At 45.4% G+C, this 24241-nt stretch overlaps 1 protein-coding gene across 1 annotated transcript; it reads left to right on the forward strand.

Moving 5' to 3' along the window:
* Positions 1–1717: 1717 nt before the first annotated feature.
* LOC125538520 (sugar transport protein MST1-like) lies at positions 1718–6466 on the forward strand. The gene is made up of 3 exons (XM_048701807.1): positions 1718–2106; positions 4759–5078; positions 5250–6466. Exons 1-3 carry the CDS (start codon positions 1962–1964, stop codon positions 6327–6329), a joined length of 1545 nt encoding a protein of 514 aa, XP_048557764.1. The 5' UTR covers positions 1718–1961; the 3' UTR covers positions 6330–6466.
* Positions 6467–24241: the final 17775 nt, after the last annotated feature.

Consider the following 24241-nt stretch of genomic DNA (forward strand, 5'->3'; position numbering starts at 1 on the left):
CCGCATGTCACTCAGTCAAAGAGCAACGGACAAGCTTGTCTTTGGAAAATCACTTGGATAGTCCTCTCGAGTTAGAAAGTGTACTGCAATTTTATTAAAATTTGCCATCATATATGCGTTATGATCTCTTTATCTATTTCGGCTAATTCTTTTTATCGGGAAATTTTCGTCCCGGTTTAAATGTAAAGCAATGACCACCATCACACCGTACGTCAACACAATGCACACACAAAAGGCAAGATACAAAGATGCCAAAGATCAACAACATCACCTTATACGACTCTAAGCAAACAATAGATGGACACTAGGCAACACTATGGAGTCGACGGAGCCCTTGACCGTGAAAAGTCATCGCGGGGAGGCGGGGTTGAATATTAACAAACCATGAGCTCCAAGACGGTATCTTTAGGAAGATCACGATACCGAAGCGCTGCCATCGTCTGATCCAAAGGATCAATAATTTCACCAGGAGAACAACAAAGGACAAGGAGCAACCACGATGGAGACTTCAAGAAGTGGACGACATTCACGGACGTCGCCTTTCAGTCGGTCTGGCCAAGCCAGTCAGGGTTTTCACCCTCGGCCAAGGTGTGGCCAGTCACGAGGACATCTGTCGCACCACTATCACGGAACGCCAAACACCATCCACCATGCCACCCTCGTGGCCATGGTAGCTATCTCGCACCTAGGTCGTGGGCTCAGCTCACGAGCATCGCGTCTCCTACCACCATGGTCGTCGCCCTGGATACAAGACGTCCTAGAGCCCCTCCATTGCTAGGGCGAAGCATTGACCAATAGAGCCCGACCGGGGACCGGGAGTAACTAGGCCGGGGAAAAAGTGAAAGTGCAGGAGCGGACCACATCCACACTGACGCCCCCTGTGTCGGTGATGCGTGGCCGGATCGCATAGGAGCCTCCCCGTCACCCCTTGTGACGGCCCACCACGATCCCTGTCCGAATCCACACATGGCGAGCTCCAGCCACACGCCCAACGATGCGAGGTACCAGACTAATCACAACTTTCCGCCTTCGATGAACTCCAGGAGCGTCCGCATGACTCGGTCGTAGACGAGCCGATGCCAGAGCTGCGCCCAACTGTCACCGCGACCCAACCTGACCCACCCAACCACCGATGAGTGTCGCAATGCCAACGAGCCACGGCATGCCTCGAGAGGCCACCACCTCACCACAGTAGAGCATCCCCAAACAGCGACCCATACAAGCCTCCATCGCCATCTCGCATCGCTCGTTGTTGACCAGACTCCAGATCTAGGAGGATCTGGTGGTAATCCGACATGCACGTCGCCGCCTATTCTAACCCATCCTGCCGCCGCCGGACCGCACATGCACGCCAGGTCACCGACACGCCGCCACCTCGAGCATCCGACGTTGTGCCACTACGCCACACTAGAGCCCAACGCCTCCATTCGACCGGTCTTCCCACGCCAACCGCCGGTGAACGAGCGAAGAGGAAGAAAGGCCTCGCAGACACCGACACCGGCGCTTCTTGGCGGCGGTGGGGAGGAGGGAAGATCGGGGAGGGAGGTGTGACGGCGGCTAGGGTTTCCCCAGTGGCTCGTGGGAGCGACGCGGGAGGGGTGGGTAGGTAGGCTTTGCTAAATGTTGTCTGCCTTCCCATTCTTCCTACTAGTATTTATTCTTACTCCGCTCCTATTAAATGTCGCTTTCCCCAAGCCTCGATCTGTTTTTTTTCTTTCTTTTCTGAGAGCGCCTTGCTCGATCTGTTTTTTCTGTTCTGTTTTTTGAGAGCGCGTTACTGAATCTGTTGCATGTATACGCCGCATACATTCGGTGCCACCTCCAGGCTCCAGCTAATACCCCGCGGTTGGATGTACTCCTGTCAAACCCGTATATAATAGCGGCGACCCTCTAGCTCTTGCCTTTGTGCCTTCCAAACCCCAACCCATTGACCATCCAAGACTCAGCTTAGCAGCCGCAAAATGGCGAGAGGAGGTCTCGCCCCGGCGGCCGGCGGCGACCGGATCCGCGGCTACGGCGGCGGCCGCGTGACGCTCTCCGTGGTGGTCACCTGCCTCATGGCCGCCTCCTGCGGCCTCATCTTCGGCTACGACATTGGCGTCTCAGGTGCGCACATGCTTGAACCGAGCTTTGCTTGATCCATGGGCATCCTCCGAGCTCTGAACAAGAAATTCTTGCGTTTATGCATGGCTTCTCGACGACCTTCCATAATTAGAAGGCATGAGTGCAGCTCAAGTCATATGGGTTTAGTTTCTCCGTGGGATTTCAGTATTTCTACTACTCCTCTACTTTGAATTACCGCGACATCAGAACTCCTGCTGAATCTTTGTCCAAAAAAAGAACTCCTGCTGAATTAAATAAAGAAAGTTGGGGGCCTTTTTCTTCTTCTTCTTCTTCTTTCGAATCAAGAAATTTTGGATTTTCTTAGTAAGCTGGAGAGTTACCGCTCTTTTGGGAAGGATTATGATCCGCCCGTCAATCTGTTAGGTCCTAAACAATTTATCATGTTGTACGTGCTGGTGCTATACTACGTATTGAAGTGGTAGATGGGCACACACTTCTATGTCTATACTCCGGAGTAAATACTCACCAACCAACTGCATGTGCACGTCTGTCTCTCAGGATTGATTTAGTCCCTCTTTTTCAGTGCCGTTTGTCCCTGGGCTAGTCATAATGGGAGTAACTTAGCTACTTCCTCCGTCACAGTTTAGAAGGCATAGTTAAATTTGCGTGTGTTTTCATAATAGACAAAGTTTAAGGCGCATTGCATTTATTTCTAGTACCTAATTAGTACTTCTATATATACTATTTCTATATGCATGCGTAGTGTGAATGCTATTTTTTTAGCCCATCTCACAACCAATAGATAACCACCTAGGTTCCAGAGAATTTCCAAGCGCGCCTTCTAAACCGTAACGGAGGGAGTAGTAACATAGCGCACTTCGAGAAAATTCTGCTTATGTGGCAAGTAATTAATGAGAGGTGGTAACATAATATGTTATTGTAACATAACGCTTTCCAAGACAAGATGAGTCTACGAACTAATAAATAAAGCCATATATGATACTATTAGTATGTTACTTTGCATTATGAAGATAGTAACTTAGACTAGTGTGTCATATGCATGCCATTAGTCTAACTTACTCCCACTATGAGCCCTATACCAGCAACCATTTAATAACGGCGTTCAGTTCAGCGGAACAGACGACCAATCTCAGTTTTGACCCAAGATGTCAAAGCATACACAATTTGTTTCCCCATCCTATCCATATTGGACCGGGCTCCACTATCATCAGAAGAAAACAAAAGTACTACCAGGAGGTGAACAAGAAAATAAAGGCAGTCGTGTTACTTTCACCAGGAGGTGCTCTTCCCCGCGAAATAAAATAAGACATAAAGAATAAATAAAAAAGAGGTGTAGCTCTAGAATCTTAGACCATCAACCTCTCACTTCCTTGCCTCACATGAAAGCTGCAAGAGAGGACATATATGGCATCCAGCACGTACTACCAACTAGCCAACTGCATAGGCAAGGCAGGAATCAACTGCACTCGCGCTCTTGCTTATCTCCATGCCCTAGAGCGTAGCCTCTTTTCGCGCCATCCTTTGTATGCACCAGCCAAAAGCATTTCACTATAATACTCACTTTTTAGTAGAGATTTCATTCACTATAATAGCTAGGTGAGAATCCAGCCTGCCCCCCTACTCCTGGAATGTGCATCCTCCTGCACAGGTATAATGGGGAGAGAAAAAGCGTTGGATAAGGCATACAGTACCAATTATTACCATGTGGTTTGGATTCCTTGAAACCTAGTCCATACAAACTCTCTCCATATCAATTATCGACACTGGAATCCACTACCAAAGCGATATACGCAAGATATGTCTCATCAGCAGCGCAACGTTGGGGTACTTGAGCATTGTCGCAATTACAACAGTAGCAGGAAGGTTCTAGAGAGCAAAAGTGAGCAGCCCACTGAGCTAGCTAAATTGTGTCACCAACATATAACTTGGACAAGGTAAACGTGCAGGTAACAAACAAAGCAACAGTAGCGGCAAACAAAGATGACAGCACTCGTTCCCTAGTGCTGTACAACTAAAACAACAACACCAGACATCCAATCATCGATCGATCCATGGAACCGGGAGGTGCTTGAAAACATAGCTGTTTCATGCACGTTTTCTGCCCTGACGCTATTGGAAATCTCCATGGATGTGTTGTTGGTGCTGTCAACTTGTCACAGCGGTCGATGTTCCTGAGAGAAATATATGCCGAAAGTTACTACATGCCAGTGAATGTCCACATTTCTGAGAGAAATATATGCTTGAAATTTCACCGTCAACTTGCCATAGCTGCTATATACTGTATTATAGTGGAACTACCATGTGGCTTGAATAAGCAGGACCGCTGTGATGCTTAAAAGTCCACCACTGTGATGCTTAATTAAGCAGGACCGCAGGACAGAAAAGGGATTAGAATAAGCACATATGCCAATATTCGAGATTTTTTTTCGATAGTTGGACGTACGTCGCTGTAGGTAGTACAATTCTTGTGATCGTGCAACGTGCATACGCTTGCAGATACGCGTGACGTTTGCAACAACAGAAACATAAACTATATCCTTTTGCTTTCAACGTTACTGATATCAGTGTCATCAGGATATCGTAAATCGGTTTAGTTCGCACACGCCGCGCGCGTGATTGCGCTCTCTGCTGCAAATGAACAAAAAATACAGTCAGCTGATGGTGAAATTTCAGGCGGCGTCACGCAAATGGAGTCGTTCCTCGAGAAATTCTTCCCGGAGGTTCTCAAGGGGATGAAGGGCGCCAAGCGCGACGCCTACTGCAAGTACGACAACCAGATGCTCACGGCGTTCACCTCCTCGCTGTACATCGCCGGCGTGCTGTCGTCGCTGGTGGCTAGTAGGGTGACCAGGAGGGTGGGCCGCCAGGCCGTCATGCTCACCGGCGGCGCCCTGTTCCTTGCCGGCTCCGCTGTCAACGCCGCCGCCGTGAACATCGCCATGCTCATCATCGGCCGGATGCTGCTCGGCTTCGGCGTTGGGTTCACAGCGCAGGTATCCAGTGTCATTTTTATTTTTTGTGTCATTTTCAGCTCCAGCCCAGCAACAGATGACCGTATTCGTATGCAGGCCTTGTTCGTACTATACTTGTACAGCACGGCCCATCTTTCATTCAGTTGAAACATTTTGGCACTTGGCAATGACACATGGGTCCGTTGACCGCAGGCGGCTCCGCTGTATCTCGCCGAGACATCGCCAGCCAAGTGGCGCGGCGCCTTCACCAGCGCCTACCACGTCTTCCTCGTCATCGGCACGGTGGCAGCGACCGTCGCCAACTACTTCACCAACCGCATCCCGGGATGGGGCTGGCGGGTCTCCCTCGGCCTGGCCGGCGTGCCGGCCATCGTCGTTGTGCTGGGCGCCCTCTTCGTCCCGGACACTCCCAGCAGCCTCGTCCTCCGCGGAGATCCCGACAGGGCACGCGCGGCGCTCCAGCGCATCCGCGGGGCGGACGCCGACGTGGGCGACGAGTTCAAGGACATCGTCCTCGCCGTGGAGGAGGCTCGCCGGAACGACGAGGGCGCGTTCGAGCGGCTGCGCGGCAAGGGGTGCCGGCACTACCTGGTGATGATGGTGGCCATCCCCACTTTCTTCGACCTCACCGGCATGATCGTCATCACCGTGTTCTCGCCGGTGCTGTTCCGGACCGTGGGGTTCGACAGCCAGAAGGCGATCTTGGGCTCCGTCATACTCAGCCTCGTCAACTTGTTCGCCGTCGTCGTGTCCACCTTCGTCGTGGACCGTGCCGGCCGCAGGTTCTTGTTCCTCGCCGGCGGCGTAGCAATGATGCTCTGCCAGGTGGCGGTGGCGTGGATACTGGCGGATCATCTGGGGAGGCAGCACGCAACGACGATGGCGCGGAACTACGCCAAGGGGGTGCTGGTGCTCATGTGCCTGTACACGTGCAGCTTCGGCATGTCGTGGGGGCCGCTCAAGTGGGTGGTGCCGAGCGAGATCTACCCGGTGGAGATCAGGTCGGCGGGGCAGGCCATGACCGTCTCCATCGCGCTCAGCCTCTCCTTCGCGCAGACGCAGGTGTTCATCACCTTGCTCTGCGCCATGAAGTACGCGATATTCATCTTCTACGCCGGCTGGGTCCTGCTGATGACGCTTTTCATGGCGGCGCTCCTGCCGGAGACCAAAGGCGTGCCGCTGGAGGCCATGAGGACGGTGTGGGCCAAGCATTGGTACTGGAGGAGGTTTGCTGGAGATGCCAAGCAGGACAGCCAGGTCAACTGCCTGTGAAACGTACGTACGATAATGTATAGCGAGTAGCGAGTGTGAACGGACTCAAATCATTGGTGCGCAGGCCGCAGGGTATATTGTGGTTAGCATATTATAGTTTCAAAAAAGCTAGACTTATTACGGATGGTATTATGGTATACAGACCCCCTACCGACCCTCATTTTAGTATACTAGATTGTTCCCTAATGTCAACTGATGCGGCATGAAACAAAATACCAACGTACATAAAGTAATTTGCAATAATACAAACCAAATCAGTATTATTTTTCTTGTCCTACTCATTCCCTTAAAACAGATAAGCTTGGAGAAATGTTCATTTGCTGAGATATTGGATGCTAGAACATCTTACATAGAGTAACCTGAACCTGGAATAATCTAAACCGAATCGGTACTTTTCTTTTCTTGTCTTACTCATTTCCTCCCTCAGTTCGCTTGTTGGTTTTTTCACCCGTATCTATCTCTAATTAGTAGGATCTTGCACTAATATGGAAACTAATCCTTTTTCATTTGACAAATTAAAAAATAGTACTCCTGGCTTTACGTTTCCCACATAACAAGAAAATAAAATATAAGGCCATATGTCATGCCTAATCCATTATTAGTGTATAACATTTGAGAATAATACCAAATTTTCTTACGAGTGCTGCCAAAGATGGGGCGTTGACATAGGTTGTGAGATTGGATTCGAGAGGCAGAGATAATGGGTGAAGGTATATATGAGACAGATGTTGAACCATCAGAATATGTACGCTACCGTTGCAACACACATGCAATTAGGCAGTAATCCATAGCTCTAGCAAAGCTCTATTACTGTATGGTCTAACAGTCAGTTATATAAATGAAAATTGCTCATCCGATCAGACTGTGAGCCATCCCTAGAGCATCTTTAACAGCTCACCGAAAATACTTCCCCAATAACCACTTATTAGAGCTCCCAATAACACTTTTCTGGTTATTGGGGATGAAAGCTGCAACAGATTCCCAATGTTTATTTCCTAATAAATTGTTTCTCTCTATTCCTCCACATATAATTGTACAAACACTATGAATAAATATAAAATACTCACATGACCATAATTAAAAACATTCCTTTTAAATCTTGGAACAAGTCAACATCATTTTAAACACACACTTTTCAAGTTCATAATTTGAGGACGAATTCAAGCCAAACATGCAACATACAGTTGATGCAAACATAAAGATCATACATAGAGAATATCAGACATCACTAGCATTTGCATTTGCGCTGCCATTCGCAATCACATTGCCACTTCCACTTGCACCCCGTCCCATCTGATATGCTATAATTTGTGCCTTTGTCGTCTCATGATACTAGAATTGTTTCTCGTTAGGACCAAAATGGCTCGTGAACATGATCATGTACACTTGCTACATTCGTTTCGTACTCCAAGGGCTCTCAACTTCTTCAATTGCCACCTCTCGCTCCTCCAATTAATGCCTTGACATTTTTTAAAGATCCAACATCGCTGGCATTCATTGATAATAGTAGAGAGCAACGGAAAACAACAAGGTGGTGAAGGTCCTAGGACCAGAAGATCCGAAGATCAAAGGAAAAAACAACAACAACCCTACTGGTTGCAACACAACACCCCATACAATCCACACAAGACAACGCAGCTCCGACTCCGACGATGAACTACGAAGAAACTAGGCAAGGTTGGCGTCACGGAGGATCGCCGAACAAACAACCTGTCACGCATCATCGTATACCACCTGGCCCCGCCACCACGGCTTCGACTTCACAGCAGCAAGCAGCCGAGGCAGCCCACAGACACGTCGGAGAAGAAGATCCGACTACCAGGACCAATACCATGCCTCCGATATTGCTCACTACCCTCATCGTTGACACAGATGCCACCGTGCACGTCCAGTCATAGGAAGCACTAGAGGGATCAAGAGCTTCAAGACGGCGACCTAAAGAGGGGAACGCCGTTGAAGACGACTTTACCGCCCGACCCTGCAGTAAGATCTAGGCTTTCACCCGAAGAACTGTTGGGGAACGCGGTATTTCAAAAAAATTCCTACGATCATGCAAGATTTATCTAGGAGATGCATAGCAACGAGAAGGGAGAGGGTGTCCACGTACCCTCATAGACCGAGAGCGGAAGCGTTTAGTAACGCGGTTGATGTAGTCGAACGTCTTCACGATTCAACCGATCCTAGCACCGAACGTACGGCACCTCCGTGTTCAGCACACGTTCAGCACGATGACGTCCCTCGAGCTCTTGATCCAGTTGAGGACGAGGGAGAGTTCCGTCAGCATGACAGCATGGCGACGGTGATGATGAAGTTACCGGCGCAGGGCTTCACCTAAGCACTACGACGATATGACCGAGGTGGTAAACTGTGGAGGGGGGCACCGCACATGGCGAAGAGATGTCTGTTGTGCCCTTGGGGGTGCCCCCCGCCTCCGTATATAAAGGGGGGAGAGAAGGCCGAGCCCCTAGGGGTGCGCCAAGTGTGGGGAGTCCTAGTAGGATTCCTCTCTCCTTTTTTCCTTTTTCGGAGTAGCAAAGGGGGAAAGAGAGAAGGAGTAGGAGAGGGAAAGGGGGGCGCCTCCCCCACCCCTTGTCCAATTCGGATTGGCAAGGGGGCGGGCGCACACCTCCTTGGTCGTCCCTCTCTCCTCCACTAAGGCCCATGATGGCCCATTAACTTCCAGGGGGGTTCCGGTAACCTCAAGTACTCATAAACTTATCTGAAACTTTCCGAAACCATTACAGTGTCCGAATGCAACCTACCAATAAATGAATCTTTACCCCTCGACCATTTTGAGACTCATCATGTCCGTGATCTCATCTGGGACTCCGAACAAACTTTGGTCATCAAATCACATAACTCACAATACAAATCGTAATCGAACGTTAAGCGTGCGGACCCTACGGGTTCGAGAACTATGTAGACATGACCGAGACACATCTCCGGTCAATAACCAATAGCGGAACCTGAAGGAAATATGCCCTAGAGGCAATAACAAAGTTATTATTTATTTCCTTATATCATGATAAATGTTTATTATTCATGCTAGAATTGTATTAACCGGAAACATAATACATGTGTGAATACATAGACAAACAGAGTGTCACCAGTATGCCTCTAATTGACTAGCTCATTGATTAAAGATGGTTATGTTTCCTAACCATAAACATGAGTTGTCATTTGATTAACGAGATCACATCATTAGGAGAATGATGTGATTGACTTGACCCATTCCGTTAGCTTAGCACTTGATCGTTTAGTTTGTTGCTATTGCTTTCTTCATAACTTATACATGTTCCTATGACTATGAGATTATGTAACTCCCGTTTACCGGAGGAACACTTTGTGTGCTACCAAACGTCACAACATAACTGGGTGATTATAAAGGTGCTCTACAGGTGTCTCAGAAGGTACTTGTTGGGTTAGCGTATTTCGAGATTAGGATTTGTCACTCCGATTGTTGGAGAGGTATCTCTGGGCCCTCTCGGTAATGCACATCACTTAAGCCTTGCAAGCATTGCAACTAATGAGTTAGTTGCGGAATGATGTATTACGGAACGAGTAAAGAGACTTGCCGGCAACGAGATTGAACTAGGTATTGGAATACCGACGATCGAATCTCGGGCAAGTAACATACCGATGACAAAGGGAACAACGTATGTTGTTATGCGGTCTGACCGATAAAGATCTTCGTAGAATATGTAGGAGCCAATATGAGCATCCAGGTTCCTCTATTGGCTATTGACCGGAGACGTGTCTCGGTCATGTCTACATAGTTCTCGAACCCGTAGGGTCCACACGCTTAAAGTTCAGTGACGATCGTAATTAGGGTTTTTGTGTTTTGATGTACCGAAGGTTGTTCGGAGTCCCGGATGTGATCACGGACATGACGAGGAGTCTCGAAATGGTCAATACATAAAGATTGATATATTTGAAGCCTATATTTGGATATCAGAATCATTCCGGGTGAAATCGGGATTTTACCGGAGTACCGAGGGGTTACCGGAACCCCCCCGGGGGTTAATGGGCCTACATGGGCCCTAAGGGAGAAGAGGAGGGCCGACCAGGGCAGGCCACACGCCCCCTCCCCCTTGTCCGAATAGGACAAGCAAGGGGGGGCGGCGCCCCCCTTTCCTCTTTCCCCCTTCCCCTTTCCTTCTCCAACAAGGCAAGAGGGGGGAGTCCTACTCCCGGTGGGAGTAGGACTCCTCCAGGCGCACCCCCTAGGGGCCGGCCGCACCTCCCCCTCCCTCCTTTATTTACGGGGGCAGGGGGCACCCCATGACACACAAGTTGATCTTCGTGATCGTTCCTTAGCCGTGTGCGGTGCCCCCTTCCACCATATTCCGCCTCGGTCATATCGTAGCAGTGCTTAGGCGAAGCCCTGCGTCGGTAGAACATCATCACCGTCATCACGCCGTCGTGTCGACGAAACTCTCCCTCAACACTCGGCTGGATCGGAGCTCGAGGGACGTCACCGAGTTGAACGTGTGCAGAACTCGGAGGTGCCGTACGTTCGGTACTTGGATCTGTCGGATCGGGAAGACGTACGACTACTTCCTCTACGTTGTGTCAACACTTCCGTTGCCGGTCTACGAGGGTACGTAGACAACACTCTCCCCTCTCGTTGCTATGCATCACCATGATCTTGCGTGTGCGTAGGAAAATTTTGAAATTACTACGTTCCCCAACAGTGGCATCCGAGCCAGGTTTTATGCGTTGATGTAATATGCACGAGTAGAACACAAGTGAGTTGTGGGCGATATAAGTCATACTACTTACCGGCATGTCACACTTTGGTTCGGCGGTATTGTTGGATGAAGCGGCCCGGACCGACATTACGCGTACGCTTACGCGAGACTGGTTTTACCGCCGTGCTATGCACACAGGTGACTAGCGTGTGTCAGTTTCCCCAACTTTTCTTGAATCGAGTGTGGCTACGCCCGGTCCTTGAGAAGGTTAAAACATCACTAACTTGACAAACTATCATTGTGGTTTTAATGTGTAGGTAAGAACGGTTCTTGCTCAGCCCGTAGCAGCCACGTAAAAACTTGGAACAACAAAGTAGAGGACGTCTAACTTGTTTTTGCAGGGCACGTTGTGATGTGATATGGTCAAGACGTGATGAGATATAAGTTGTTGTATAAGATGATCATGTTTTGTTGAAGTTATCGGCAACTGACAGAAGCCTTATGATTGTCTCTTTATTGCATAAGATGCAAGCGCCAAATAATTGCTTTACTTTATTGCTATGCGATAGAAATAGTTGCAAGAGCAATAGTTTGCGAGACGACCATGTGACGACACATTGATATAGATCAAGATGATGGAGATCATGGTGTCATGCCGGTGATGATGGAAATCATGACGATGTGTTGGAGATGGAGATCAAAGGCACAAGATGATGATGGCCATATCATGTCACATATTTTGATTGCATGTGATGTTTATCTTTTATGCATCTTATCTTGCTTTGATTGACGGTAGCATTATAAGATGATCTCTCACTAAATTTCAAGATAAACTGTTCTCCCTGAGTATGCACCATTGCCAAAGTTCGTTGTGCCCAGACACCATGTGATGATCGGGTGTGATAAGCTCTACGTCCATCTACAACGGGTGCAAGCCAGTTTTGCACACGCAGAATACTCAGGTTAAACTTGACGAGCCTAGCATATGCAGATATGGCCTCGGAACACTGAGACCGAAAGGTCGAGCATGAATCATATAGTATATATGATCAACATAAGTGATGTTCACCATTGAAAGCTACTCCATTTCACGTGATGATCGGTTATGGTTTAGTTGATTTGGATCACGTGATCACTTAGAGGATTAGAGGGATGTCTACCTAAGTGGGAGTTCTTAAGTAATATGATTAATTGATCTTAAATTTATCATGAACTTAGTCCTGGTAGTATTAGCATATCTATGTTGTAGATCAATAGCTCGCATTTAGCTCCCCTGTTTTATTTTTGATATGTTCCTAGAGAAAACTAAGTTGAAAGATGTTAGTAGCAATGATGCGGATTGGATCCGTGATTTGAGGTTTATCCTCATTGCTGCACAGAAGAATTATGTCCTTGATGCACGGCTAGGTGACAGACCTATTGCAGGAGCAGATGCAGACGTCATGAACGTTTGGCTAGCTCAATATGATGACTACTTGATAGTTTAGTGCACCATGCTTAACAGCTTAGAATCGGTACTTCAAAGACGTTTTGAACGTCATGGACCATATGAGATGTTCCAGGAGTTGAAGTTAATATTTCAAGCAAATACCCGAGTTGAGAGATATGAAGTCTCCAACAAGTTCTATAGCTAAAAGACGGAGGAGAATAGCTCAAGGAGTGAGCATGTGCTCAGATTGTCTGGGTACTACAATCGCTTGAATCAAGTGGGAGTTAATCTTCCAGATAAAATAGTGATTGATAGAATTCTCTAGTCACCATCACCAAGTTAGTAGAACTTCGTGATGAACTATAGTATGCAAGGGATGACGAAAACGATTCTCGAGCTTTTCATGATGATGAAATCGACGAAGGTAGAAATCAAGAAAAGCATCAAGTGTTGATGGTTGACAATACCACTAGTTTCAAGAAAAGGGCAAAGGGAAGAAGGGGAACTTTAACAAGAACAGCAAGCAAGTTGCTGCCCAGGAGAAGAAACCCAAGTATGTACCTAAGCCTGAGACTAAGTGCTTCTACTGCAAAGGGACTGGTCACTGCAAGCGGAACTGCCCCAAGTATTTGGCGGATAGGAAGGATGGCAAAGTGAACAAAGGTATATTTTATATACAGATTATTGATGTGTATTTTACTAGTGTTCGTAGCAACCCCTCGGTATTTGATATTGGTTCAGTTGCTAAGAGTAGTAACTCGAAACGTGAGTTGCAGAATGAACAGAGACTAGTCAAGGGTGAAGTAACGATGTGTGTTGGAAGTGGTTCCAAGATTGATATGATCATCATCGCACACTCCCTATACTTTCGGGATTAGTGTTGAACCTAAAAAAATGTTATTTGGTGTTTGCGTTGAGCATGAATATGATTTGGTCATGTTTATTGCAATACAGTTATTCATTTAAGTTAGAGAATAATTGTTGTTCTGTTTACATGAATAAAACCTTCTATGGTTATACACCCAATGAAAATGGTTCATTGGATCTCGATCGTAGTGATACACATATTCATAATATTGAAGCCAAAAGATGCAAAGTTAATAATAATAGTGCAACTTATTTGTGGCACTGCCGTTTAGGTCATATTGGTGTAAATCGCATGAAGAAACTCCATGCTGATGGGCTTTTGGAATCACTTGATTATGAATCAGTTGATGCTTGCGAACCATGCCTCATGGGCAATATGACTAAGACTCCGTTCTCCGGAACAATGGAGCGAGCAACAGATTTGTTGGAAATCATACATACTGATGTATGTGGTCCGATGAATATTGAGGCTCACGGCAGGTATCATTATTTTCTGATCTTCACAGATGATTTGAGCAGATATGAGTATATCTACTTAATGAAACACAAGTCTGAAACATTTGAAAAGTTCAAAGAATTTCAGAGTGAAGTGGAGAATCATCGTAACAAAAATAAAAGTTTCTACGATATGATCGTAGAAGTAAAATATTTGAGTTACGAGTTTGTCCTTCAGTTAAAACAATGTGAAATAGTTTCACTACTCACGCCACCTGGAACACCACAGTGTAATGGTGTGTCCGAACGTCATAACCGTACTTTATTAGATATAGTGCGATCTATGATGTCTCTTACCGATCTACCACTATCGTTTTGGGGTTATGCATTAGAGACAGCTACATTCACGTTAAATAGGGCACCATCTAAATCCATGGAGATGACACCATATGAACTGTGGTTTGGCGAGAAACCTAAGCCGTCGTTCCTTAAAGTTTGGGACTGCGATGCTTATGTGAAAAAGTTTCAATATGATAAGCTCAAACCCAAATCGGAGAAGTAAATCTTCATAGGATACCCAAAAGAAACTGTTGGGTACACCTTCTATCACAAATCCGAAGGCAAGATATTCATTGCTGAGAATGGATCCTTTCTAGAGAAGGAGTTTCTCTCGAAAGAAGTGAGTGGGAGGAAAGTAGAACTTGATGAGGTAACTGTACCTGCTCCCTTATTGGAAAGTAGCTCATCACAGAAATCTGTTCCTATGACTACTACACCAATTAGTGAGGAAGCTAATGATGATGATCATGTAACATCAGATCAAGTTACTACCGAACCTCGTAGGTAAACCAGAGTGAGATCCACACCAGAGTGGTACGGTAATCCTGTTCTGGAGGTCATGTTACTTGACCATGACGAACCTACGAACTATGAGGAAGCGATGATGAGCCCAGATTCCGCGAAATGGGTTGAGGCCATGAAATCTGAGATGAGATCCATGTATAAGAACAAAGTATGGACTTTGATTGACTTGCCCAAAGATCGGCGAGCCATTGAGATTAAATGGATCTTCAAGAGGAAGACGGACGCTGATAGTAGTGTTACTATCTACAAAGCTAGAATTACCGCAAAAGGTTTTCGACTAGTTCAAGGTGTTGACTACGATGAGAGTTTCTCACTCGTGTCTATGCTTAAGTCTGTCCGAATCATGTTAGAAATTGCCACGTTTTATGAAATCTGGCAAATGGATAAACAAAACTACATTCCTTAATGGATTTATTAAAGAAGAAGTTGTATATGATGCAACAAGAAAGTTTTGTCAATCCTAAAGGTGCTAAAAAAATATGCAAGCTCCAACGATCCATCTATGGACTGGTGTAAGCATCTCAGAGTTGGAATATACACTTTGATAAGTTGATCAAAGCATATAGTTTTATACAGACTTGCGGTGAAGCCTGTATTTACAAGAAAGTGAGTGGGAGCACTACAACATTTCTGATAAGTATATGTGAATGACATATTGTTGATCAGAGATAATGTAGAATTATTCTGCAAAGCATAAAGGAGTGTTTGAAAGGAGTTTTTCAAAGAAAGACCACGGTGAAGCTGCTTACATATTGAGCATCAAGATCTATAGAGATAGATCAAGACGCTTGATAAGTTTTTCAATGAGTACATACCTTGACAAGATTTTGAAGTAGTTCAAAATGGAACAGTCAAAGAAGGAGTTCTTGCCTGTGTTACAAGGTGTGAAGTTGAGTAAGACTCAAAACCCGACCACGGCAGAAGATAGAGAGAGAATGAAAGTCATTCCCTATGCCTCAGCCATAGGTTCTATAAAATAAGCCATGTTGTGTACCAGATCTATTGTATACCCTACACTGTTTTTGGCAAGGGAGTACAATAGTAATCTAGGAGTAGATCACTTGACAGCGGTCAAAATTATCCTTAGTGGAATAAGGATATGTTTCTCGATTATGGAGGTGACAAAAAGGTTCATCGTAAAGGGTTACGTCGATGCAAATTTTGACATTGATCCAGATGACTCTAAATCTCAAGCTGGATACATATTGAAAGTTGGAGCAATTAGCTAGAGTAGCTCCATGCAGAGCATTGTTGACATAGAAATTTGCAAAATACTTACGGATCTGAATGTGGCAGACCCGTTGACTAAACTTCTCTCACAAGCAAAACATGATCACACCTTAGTACTCTTTGGGTGTTAATCACATAGCGATGTGAACTAGATTATTGACTCTAGTAAACCCTTTGGGTGTTGGTCACATGTCAATGTGAACTATGGGTGTTAATCACATGTCGATGTGAACTAGATTATTGACTCTAGTGCAAGTGGGATACTGAAGGAAATATGCCCTAGAGGCAATAATGAAGTTATTATTTATTTCCTTATATCATGATAAATTTTTATTATTCATGCTAGAATTGTATTAACCGGAAACATAATACATGTGTGAATACATAGACAAACAGAGTGTCACTAGTATGCCTCTAATTGACTAGCTCGTTGATTAAAGATGGTTATGTTTCCTAACCATAGACATGAGTTGTCATTTGATTAACGGGATCACATCATTAGGAGAATGATGTGATTGACTTGACCCATTCAGTTAGCTTAGCACTTGATCGTTTAGTTTGTTGCTATTGCTTTCTTCATAACTTATACATGTTCCTATGACTATGAGATTATGCAACTACCGTTTACCGGAGGAACACTTTGTGTGCTACCAAACGTCACAACGTAACCGGGTGATTATAAAGGTGCTCTACAGGTGTCTCCGAAGGTACTTGTTGGGTTGGCGTATTTCAAGATTAGGATTTGTCACTCCGATTGTCGGAGAGGTATCTCTGGGCCCTCTCGGTAATGCACATCACTTAATCCTTGCAAGCATTGCAACTAGTGAGTTAGTTGCGGAATGATGTATTACGAAATGAGTAAAGAGACTTGCCGGTAACGAGATTGAACTAGGTATTGGAATACCGAAGATCGAATCTTGGGCAAGTAACATACCGATGACAAAGGGAACAACGTATGTTGTTATGCGGTCTGACCGATAAAGATCTTCGTAGAATATGTAGGAGCCAATATGAGCATCCAGGTTCCACTATTGGTTATTGACCGGAGACGTGTCTCGGTCATGTCTACATAGTTCTCGAACCCGTAGGGTCCGCACGCTTAAAGTTCAGTGACGATCGTAATTAGGGTTTTTGTGTTTTGATCTACCGAAGGTTGTTCGGAGTCCCAGATGTGATCACGGACATGACGAGGAGTCTCGAAATGGTCGAGACATAAAGATTGATATATTGGAAGCCTATATTTGGATAACGGAATCATTCCGGGTGAAATCGGGATTTTACCGGAGTACCGGGGGGTTACCGGAACCCCCCCGGGGGTTAATGGGCCTACATGGGCCCTAAGGGAGAAGAGGAGGGCCGTCCAGGGCAGGCCGTGCGCCCCCCCTAGTCTGAATAGGACAAGGAAGGGGGGGGGGGGCGGCGCCCCCTTTCCTCTTTCCCCCTTCCCCTTTCCTTCTCCAACAAGGCAAGAGGGGGGAGTCCTACTCCCGGTGGGAGTAGAACTCCTCCAGGCGCACCCCTAGGGGCCGGTCGCACCTCCCCCATCCCTCCTTTATACACAGGGGCAAGGGGGCACCCCATGACACACAAGTTGATCTTCGTGATCGTTCCTTAGCCGTGTGCGGTGCCCCCTTTCACCATATTCCAGCTCGGTCATATCGTAGCGGTGCTTAGGCGAAGCCCTGCGTCAGTAGAACATCATCACCGTCATCACGCCGTCATGCTGACGAAACTCTCCCTCAACACTCGGCTGGATCGAGGCTTGAGGGACGTCACCGAGTTGAACGTGTGCAGAACTCGGAGGTGCCGTACGTTCGGTACTTGGATCGGTCGGATCGAGAAGACGTACGACTACTTCCTCTACGTTGTGTCAACACTTCCGTTGCCGGTCTACGAGGGTACGTAGACAACACTATCCCCTCTCGTTTCTATGCATCACCATGATTTGCGTGTGCGTAGGAAAATTTCGAAATTACTACGTTCCCCAACAGAACCTAGATGCTCATATTGGCTCCTACATATTCTACAAAGATCTTTATCAGTCAAACCGCATAACAACATACGTCATTCCCTTTGTCATAGGTATGTTACTTGCCCGAGTTTTGATCATCGGTATCGACATACCTATTTCAATATCGTTACCGGCAAGTCTATTTACTTGTTCCGTAATGCATCATCCCGTAACTAACTCATTAGTCACATTGCTTGCAAGGCTTATTGTAGCGACCCGACCTCAGACGGTCAAGTCTCTGTGTTTAAGTGTCATCCCTAGGTCGGTATTGCTGACACACACGATACTCGAGGTTTTATAACAGAGTTCAATCACACACTTATTACATCGAATGTCTCAAAAGAGAACTTATTACAATAATATGGCTGAAGGCCATCTAAATGAGATAACAACAAAAGCTTCGAAGGTAGTAGAGTCCATCCAACTCCACGGCAAAACTGAGTGCATGACAACGACCTAGCACACCTTACTCTGCGTCTGAAAACTCTGCAACATAATACGTTGCAGCCTGTGTAGGTCAGCACATGGAATATGCTGGCAAGATAACACTATAGAGCAATGAACAAATAACAGCTATCGCTACATGCATATATGGCTGGTGGAGGCTCTATGGTTATCATTTGCATAAAGCTAATTTTACCCTACAACAAAGGAATATATTTTATTTAACTACAAAGTTTGTTGAAAACATTGAGAAGGTTCCTCCAACTCAATCCAAAAATGATAGTTAAAACCCAACAAAATTAATTAAGTAAAGTGATGATATCAAATCAATAATTCAAGTGCAAGATACTCAAGATGTCCATAACCGGGGACACGACTAACCATGATTAGTTTGTACACTCTGCAGAGGTTTGCGCACTTTTCCCCACAATACTCGAACTCGCACCGCATGGTGTTTGAGAAACGGATAACCGAGACATAGCCTTTTCGAAGAGGTCCCCTTAACCGATAGATAGGTCGGTACACCTACAATCCCCTACATTTGCTAGCCCATCATGGAAAGGATTCCCACAACTTACTCAACTATGCCAGAGCCCATAATAGCTTGTGGCTACACATTGAAGTTTCTAGCATGAACAATCTTATGATCCCTTTGAGCCTGGGTGGCAAACCATAGGATGATCACACGGGTACTCCGGGATATCCTAGGACAACCCTGGATTGCTCCAGGTGTACGGACAACCACTGGGTGCTCCAGGGTGCCCCAATCAATCCACCCAGATGTGTATTAAAGTAGCCACCTTAAGTTAACCATTAATTAATAATAACTCTCACATCTTCATGAATCTCTCAAACAAATCCACGTCTACGAGCATAGCATAGCAATATTAGCATAACGTAGTACCACCCAAGGGTTTGAATATGAAAGGGCAATAGGTTCCTACCTCATCAACTACTTCCCAAAACCCACATGTTAAACATACCTACTCATGCAATGTTTGAGGGTTGAAACTAATGCATAAAAACTGGGTAATGAAGGGATATGATCAAAGTGTTACTTGCCTTGCTGATGATCTGAAAACCCTAGCGATTCATAGTAGCAAGCCTCGCACTCCGGAAACTCTATCATGAACAAACAATAGCATACATAAGCACTCAAGCATAAGATGCAAGGGTAAAACTCAAGAGAAAAGATCCAAACTGAAAGTTCAAGAGAAGAGCTTCGAGTTGCAAAAGGAATCAATCGAATCGGAGCTACGAAACTCAAACTATGATCAAAAGAAGTTTGAATTCAAATCTGCTTGAAACTAAATTCTAAATTGTCAAAACCATGTTTAAGTTGATTATCTGTAAAGAGGGGAACAAGACAAAGATTTTGGCGTTGTTTTCACTGGATTTGGACAAACGAGCAAAAAGTAACGAGGGTTTGAAGTTTAGGGACTAATTTGTGATAAAAGTATTCGCGGATAGGTCCCTAGCCGAAAATTAAAATAAAAAACCTAACGAACGAACGTTCGCTAACAGAAACTAATGAACGAAAACCGTTCGTTAAAACGATCTAACCGGTGAACGTTCGCAAATTAACCTAAATAATAAAAAAATTGATGTAATCTAAACCGAAAAAAATGAAAGAAAACCGAACGGTTTTTACCGATCAACCGAAGAAACCCGACGGCAAGGTTGGCGTCGGTGGTGGCGGTGGTGGATCGGGGCGGCGGCGTTCGGTGGAGGCGGCGTGAGGCGACGGCGGATCGGGGAGGCGACGCGGGGCGGCTGCGGCGGCCCGGCGGTGCGGACGCCTGCGGCAGCGCGGCTCGGGTGGCGGGGCGGTGGCGAGGAGGAGGCGGCGGGGCGACTCGCCTTATAAAGAGGCCAGGGGGCTTGGCTTGCGGGAGGGGCGGCGACGCGATGGAGTCCGAGCCGGACTCCATGGTTGCGGTGGCGGCGGTCGGGACTCCCGAGCGGGAGGCGGTGCGTTTGGCTGGGCCGACTGGGCTCCCGCACAGTCGAGCGATGAAGTTTTTTTAAATAATTCCGCCACGAAAGAAAAATTCTAATAAAATGTAGAAAAAATTCTAAAAATACCAGAAACAATTTTCACCGTCCAAACCTAATATTTAGGACAAGATGAACATTTTTCTGGACTAAATGCAATTATTTTCAAAAATGCAAGTTTTTCTCTAATTCAAATAAAATAGCAAATAAAATATGAATAAAATAGAAATTGATTTTAAGATTTCTCCTCCAATATTTGTCCCTTGTTGAAGAAGTCATTTTATCTTCTCTCATTTATTTTTGTTATTGGAAATAATTGGAGAGAAAATATTAAAATCAAATTGATCCTTTCTTCAAATTTGAAATAAATTCAAATATGAAATTTTAGTGAAACCTCCAACTCTCTCCTTGGGTCCTTGGGTTGCTTAAGATTTCTAGGATCACAAGCAAATGCAAATAAAAATATGATATGCATATGATGACCTATGTATAACATCCAAATTGAAAATTGGGATGTTACAAACCTACCCCCCTTAAGATGAATCTCGCCCTCGAGATTAGGGTTGGCTAGAAAATAGGTGTGGGTGGTCTTTCCGTAGGTCTTCCTCTCGCTCCCAGGTGGCTTCTTCCTCGGTATGGTGGCTCCTCTGAACTTTTCAAAACTTGATAACCTTGTTGCGTGTAACTCGGCTGGCAAACTCGAGAATCCTGACGGGTTTCTCCTCGTAGGTTAGGTCACTCTCCAACTGAATTGCTTCCAGGGGCACTGTATCTCTCAGAGGAATATCGGCCATCTCTACATGGAACTTCTTCAACTGGGAAACATGAAATACATCGTGAACTCCTGACAATCCTTCAGGTAACTCCAACTTGTAGGCCACTTCTCCCATACGTTCCAAAACTTGGTATGGTCTTACAAATCTCGGGGTTAACTTTCCTTTAACTCCGAATCGTTTAACTCCTCGAAGTGGTGACACACGAAGATATGCCCTACCTCCAATTTCATAGACTACTTCCTTGCATTTAGTATCATCATAACTCTTCTGCCTGGACTGAGCTACCTTCAGTCTATCACAAATCAACTTAACCTTCTCTTCAGACTCCTTGATTAGATCTGGTCCAAACAACTGACAGTCTCCTACTTCATCCCACATCAATGGTGTCCTGCACCTCCTTCCATACAAAGCTTCAAAAGGGGCCATCTTCAAACTAGCCTGATAACTGTTGTTGTATGAGAACTCTGTGTAGGGCAAATTATCATCCCAACTAGATCCATAATCTAGCGCACAAGCTCTCAACATGTCCTCCAAAATTTGATTGACTCTCTCGGTCTGTCCATCTGTCTGCGGATGAAAGGCTATACTGAACTCTAGCCTGGTACCCGAAGTCTGGTGCAGCTGATTCCAAAACTTCAAAGTAAACCGGGTTCCACTATCTGATACGATGGTCCTCGGAACTCCATGCAGACATAAGATCCTGGTCATATATATCTTGGCCAACTTCGCAATCGTATAAGTGGTTTTCACAGGGATAAAGTGGGCCACTTTGATCAAGTGATAACCCACAAGTATAGGGGATCACAACAATTTTCGAGGGTAGAGTATTCAACCCAAATTTATTGATTCCCCACAAGGGGAGCCAAAGAATATTCTCAAGTATTAGCAGTTGAGTTGTCAATTCAATCACACTTGGAAACATAATATCTGCAGCAATGTGTTTAGTAGCAAAGTAATATGATAGTAGTGGTAACGGTGGTAAAAGGTAACAGTAGCAAAAGTAATATTTTTGGTGTTTTATAGTGATGATAACAATAGCAATGGAAAAGTAAATAAGCGAAGAACAATATATGGAAAGCTCGTAGGCAATGGATCGGTGATGGAGAATTATGCCGGATGCGGTTCATCATGTAACAGTCATAACCTAGGGTGACACAGAACTAGCTCCAATTCATCAATGTAATGTAGGCATCTATTCCGAATATAGTCATACGTGCTTATGGAAACGAACTTTCATGACATCTTTTGTCCTACAATCCCGTGGCAGCAGGGTCCTAGCAGAAACTAAGGGATATTAAGGCCTCCTTTTAATAGAGTACCGGACCAAAGCATTAACACATAGTGAATACATGAACTCCTGAAACTACGGTCATCACCGGGAGTGGTCCCGATTATTGTCACTTTGGGGTTGCCGGATCATAACACATAGTAGGTGACTATAGACTTGCAAGATAGGATCAAGAACTCTAATATATTGATGAAAACATAATAGGTTCAGATCTGAAATCATGGCACTCGAGCCCTAGTGACAAGCATTAAGCATAGCAAAGTCATAGCAACATCAATCTCAGAACATAGTGGATACTAGGGATCAAACCCTAACAAAACTAACTCAATTACATGATAATCTCATCCAACCCATCACCGTCCAGCAATCCTATTATGGAATTACTCACGCATGGCGGTGAGCATCATGAAATTGGTGATGGAGGATGGTTGATGATGACGATGGCGACGGATTCCCCTCTCTGGAGCCCCGAACGGACCCAGATCAGCCTTCCCGAGAGAGTTTAGGGCTTGGTGGCGGCTCCGTATCGTAAAATGCGATGAATCCTTCTCCTTGGTTTTTTTTTCTCCCCGAAAGTGAATATTGTGAGTCAGGGTTGAGGTCGGTGGAGCGTTAGGGGGCCCACGAGGCAGGGGGCGCGCCCAAGGGGTAGGGCGCGCCCCCACCCTCGTGGCCAGGTGGAGGACCCCTTGACGTGGATCTTCCTTCCAGTATTTTTTTATATATTCCAAAATAATTCTCCGTTGATTTTTAGGTCATTCCGAGAACTTTTAGTTCTGCACAAAAATAACACCGTGGCAATTCTACTGAAAACAACGTCAGTCCAGATTAGTTCCATTCAAATCATGCAAGTTAGAGTCCAAAACAAGGGCAAAAGTGTTTGGAAAAGTAGATACGACGGAGACGTATCAACTCCCCTAAGCTTAAACCTTTGCTTGTCCTCAAGCAATTCAGTTGATAAACTGAAAGTGATAAAGAAAAACTTTTACAAACTCTGTTTGCTCTTGTTGTTGTAAATATGTAAAGCCAACATTCAGGTTTTCAGCAAAGATTATGAACTAACCATATTCACAATAACATTTAGGTCTCATGTTTACTCATATCAATGGCATAAACAACTAGCGAGCAATAATAATAAATCTCGGATGACAACACTTTTTCAAAACAATCATGATATGATATAACAAGATGGTATCTCTCTAGCCCTTTTTGAGACCGCAAAACATAAATGCAGAGCACCTTTAAAGATCAAGGACTGACTAGACATTGTAGTTCATGGTAAAAGAGATCTAGTCAAGTCATACTCAATGTAAACTAACAGTAATGGCTGCAAATAACAGCGATGCTCTCCAACTGGTGCTTTTTAATAAGAGGATGATGACTCAGCATAAAAGTAAATGGATAGGCCCTTCGCAGAGGGAAGTAGGGATTTGCAGAGGTGCCAGAGCTCGGTTTTGAAATAGATATGAATAATATTTTGAGCGGTATACTTTCATTGTCAACATAACAACCAAGAGATGGCAATATCTTCCGTGCTACACACATTATAGGCGGTTCCCAAACAGAATGGTAAAGTTTATACTCCCCCTCCACCAACAAGCATCAATCCATGGCTTGCTCGAAACAACGAGTGCCTCCAACTAGCAAGAGACCCGGGGGAGTTCTGTTTGCAGTTATTTTGATTTGATTTGCATAAAGCATGGGACTGGGCATCCCGATGACCAGCCATTTTCTCGTGAGTGAGGAGCGGAGTCCACTCCTCTTGAGAATAACCTGCCTAACATGGAAGATACAGACAACCCTAGTTGATACATGAGCTATTCGAGCATACAAAACGGAATGTTTATTTGAAGGTTTAGAGTTTGGCACATACAAATTTACT

Source organism: Triticum urartu, chromosome 2, assembly GCF_003073215.2.
Source record: "Triticum urartu cultivar G1812 chromosome 2, Tu2.1, whole genome shotgun sequence".
NCBI classification, from domain to species: Eukaryota; Viridiplantae; Streptophyta; class Magnoliopsida; order Poales; family Poaceae; genus Triticum; species Triticum urartu.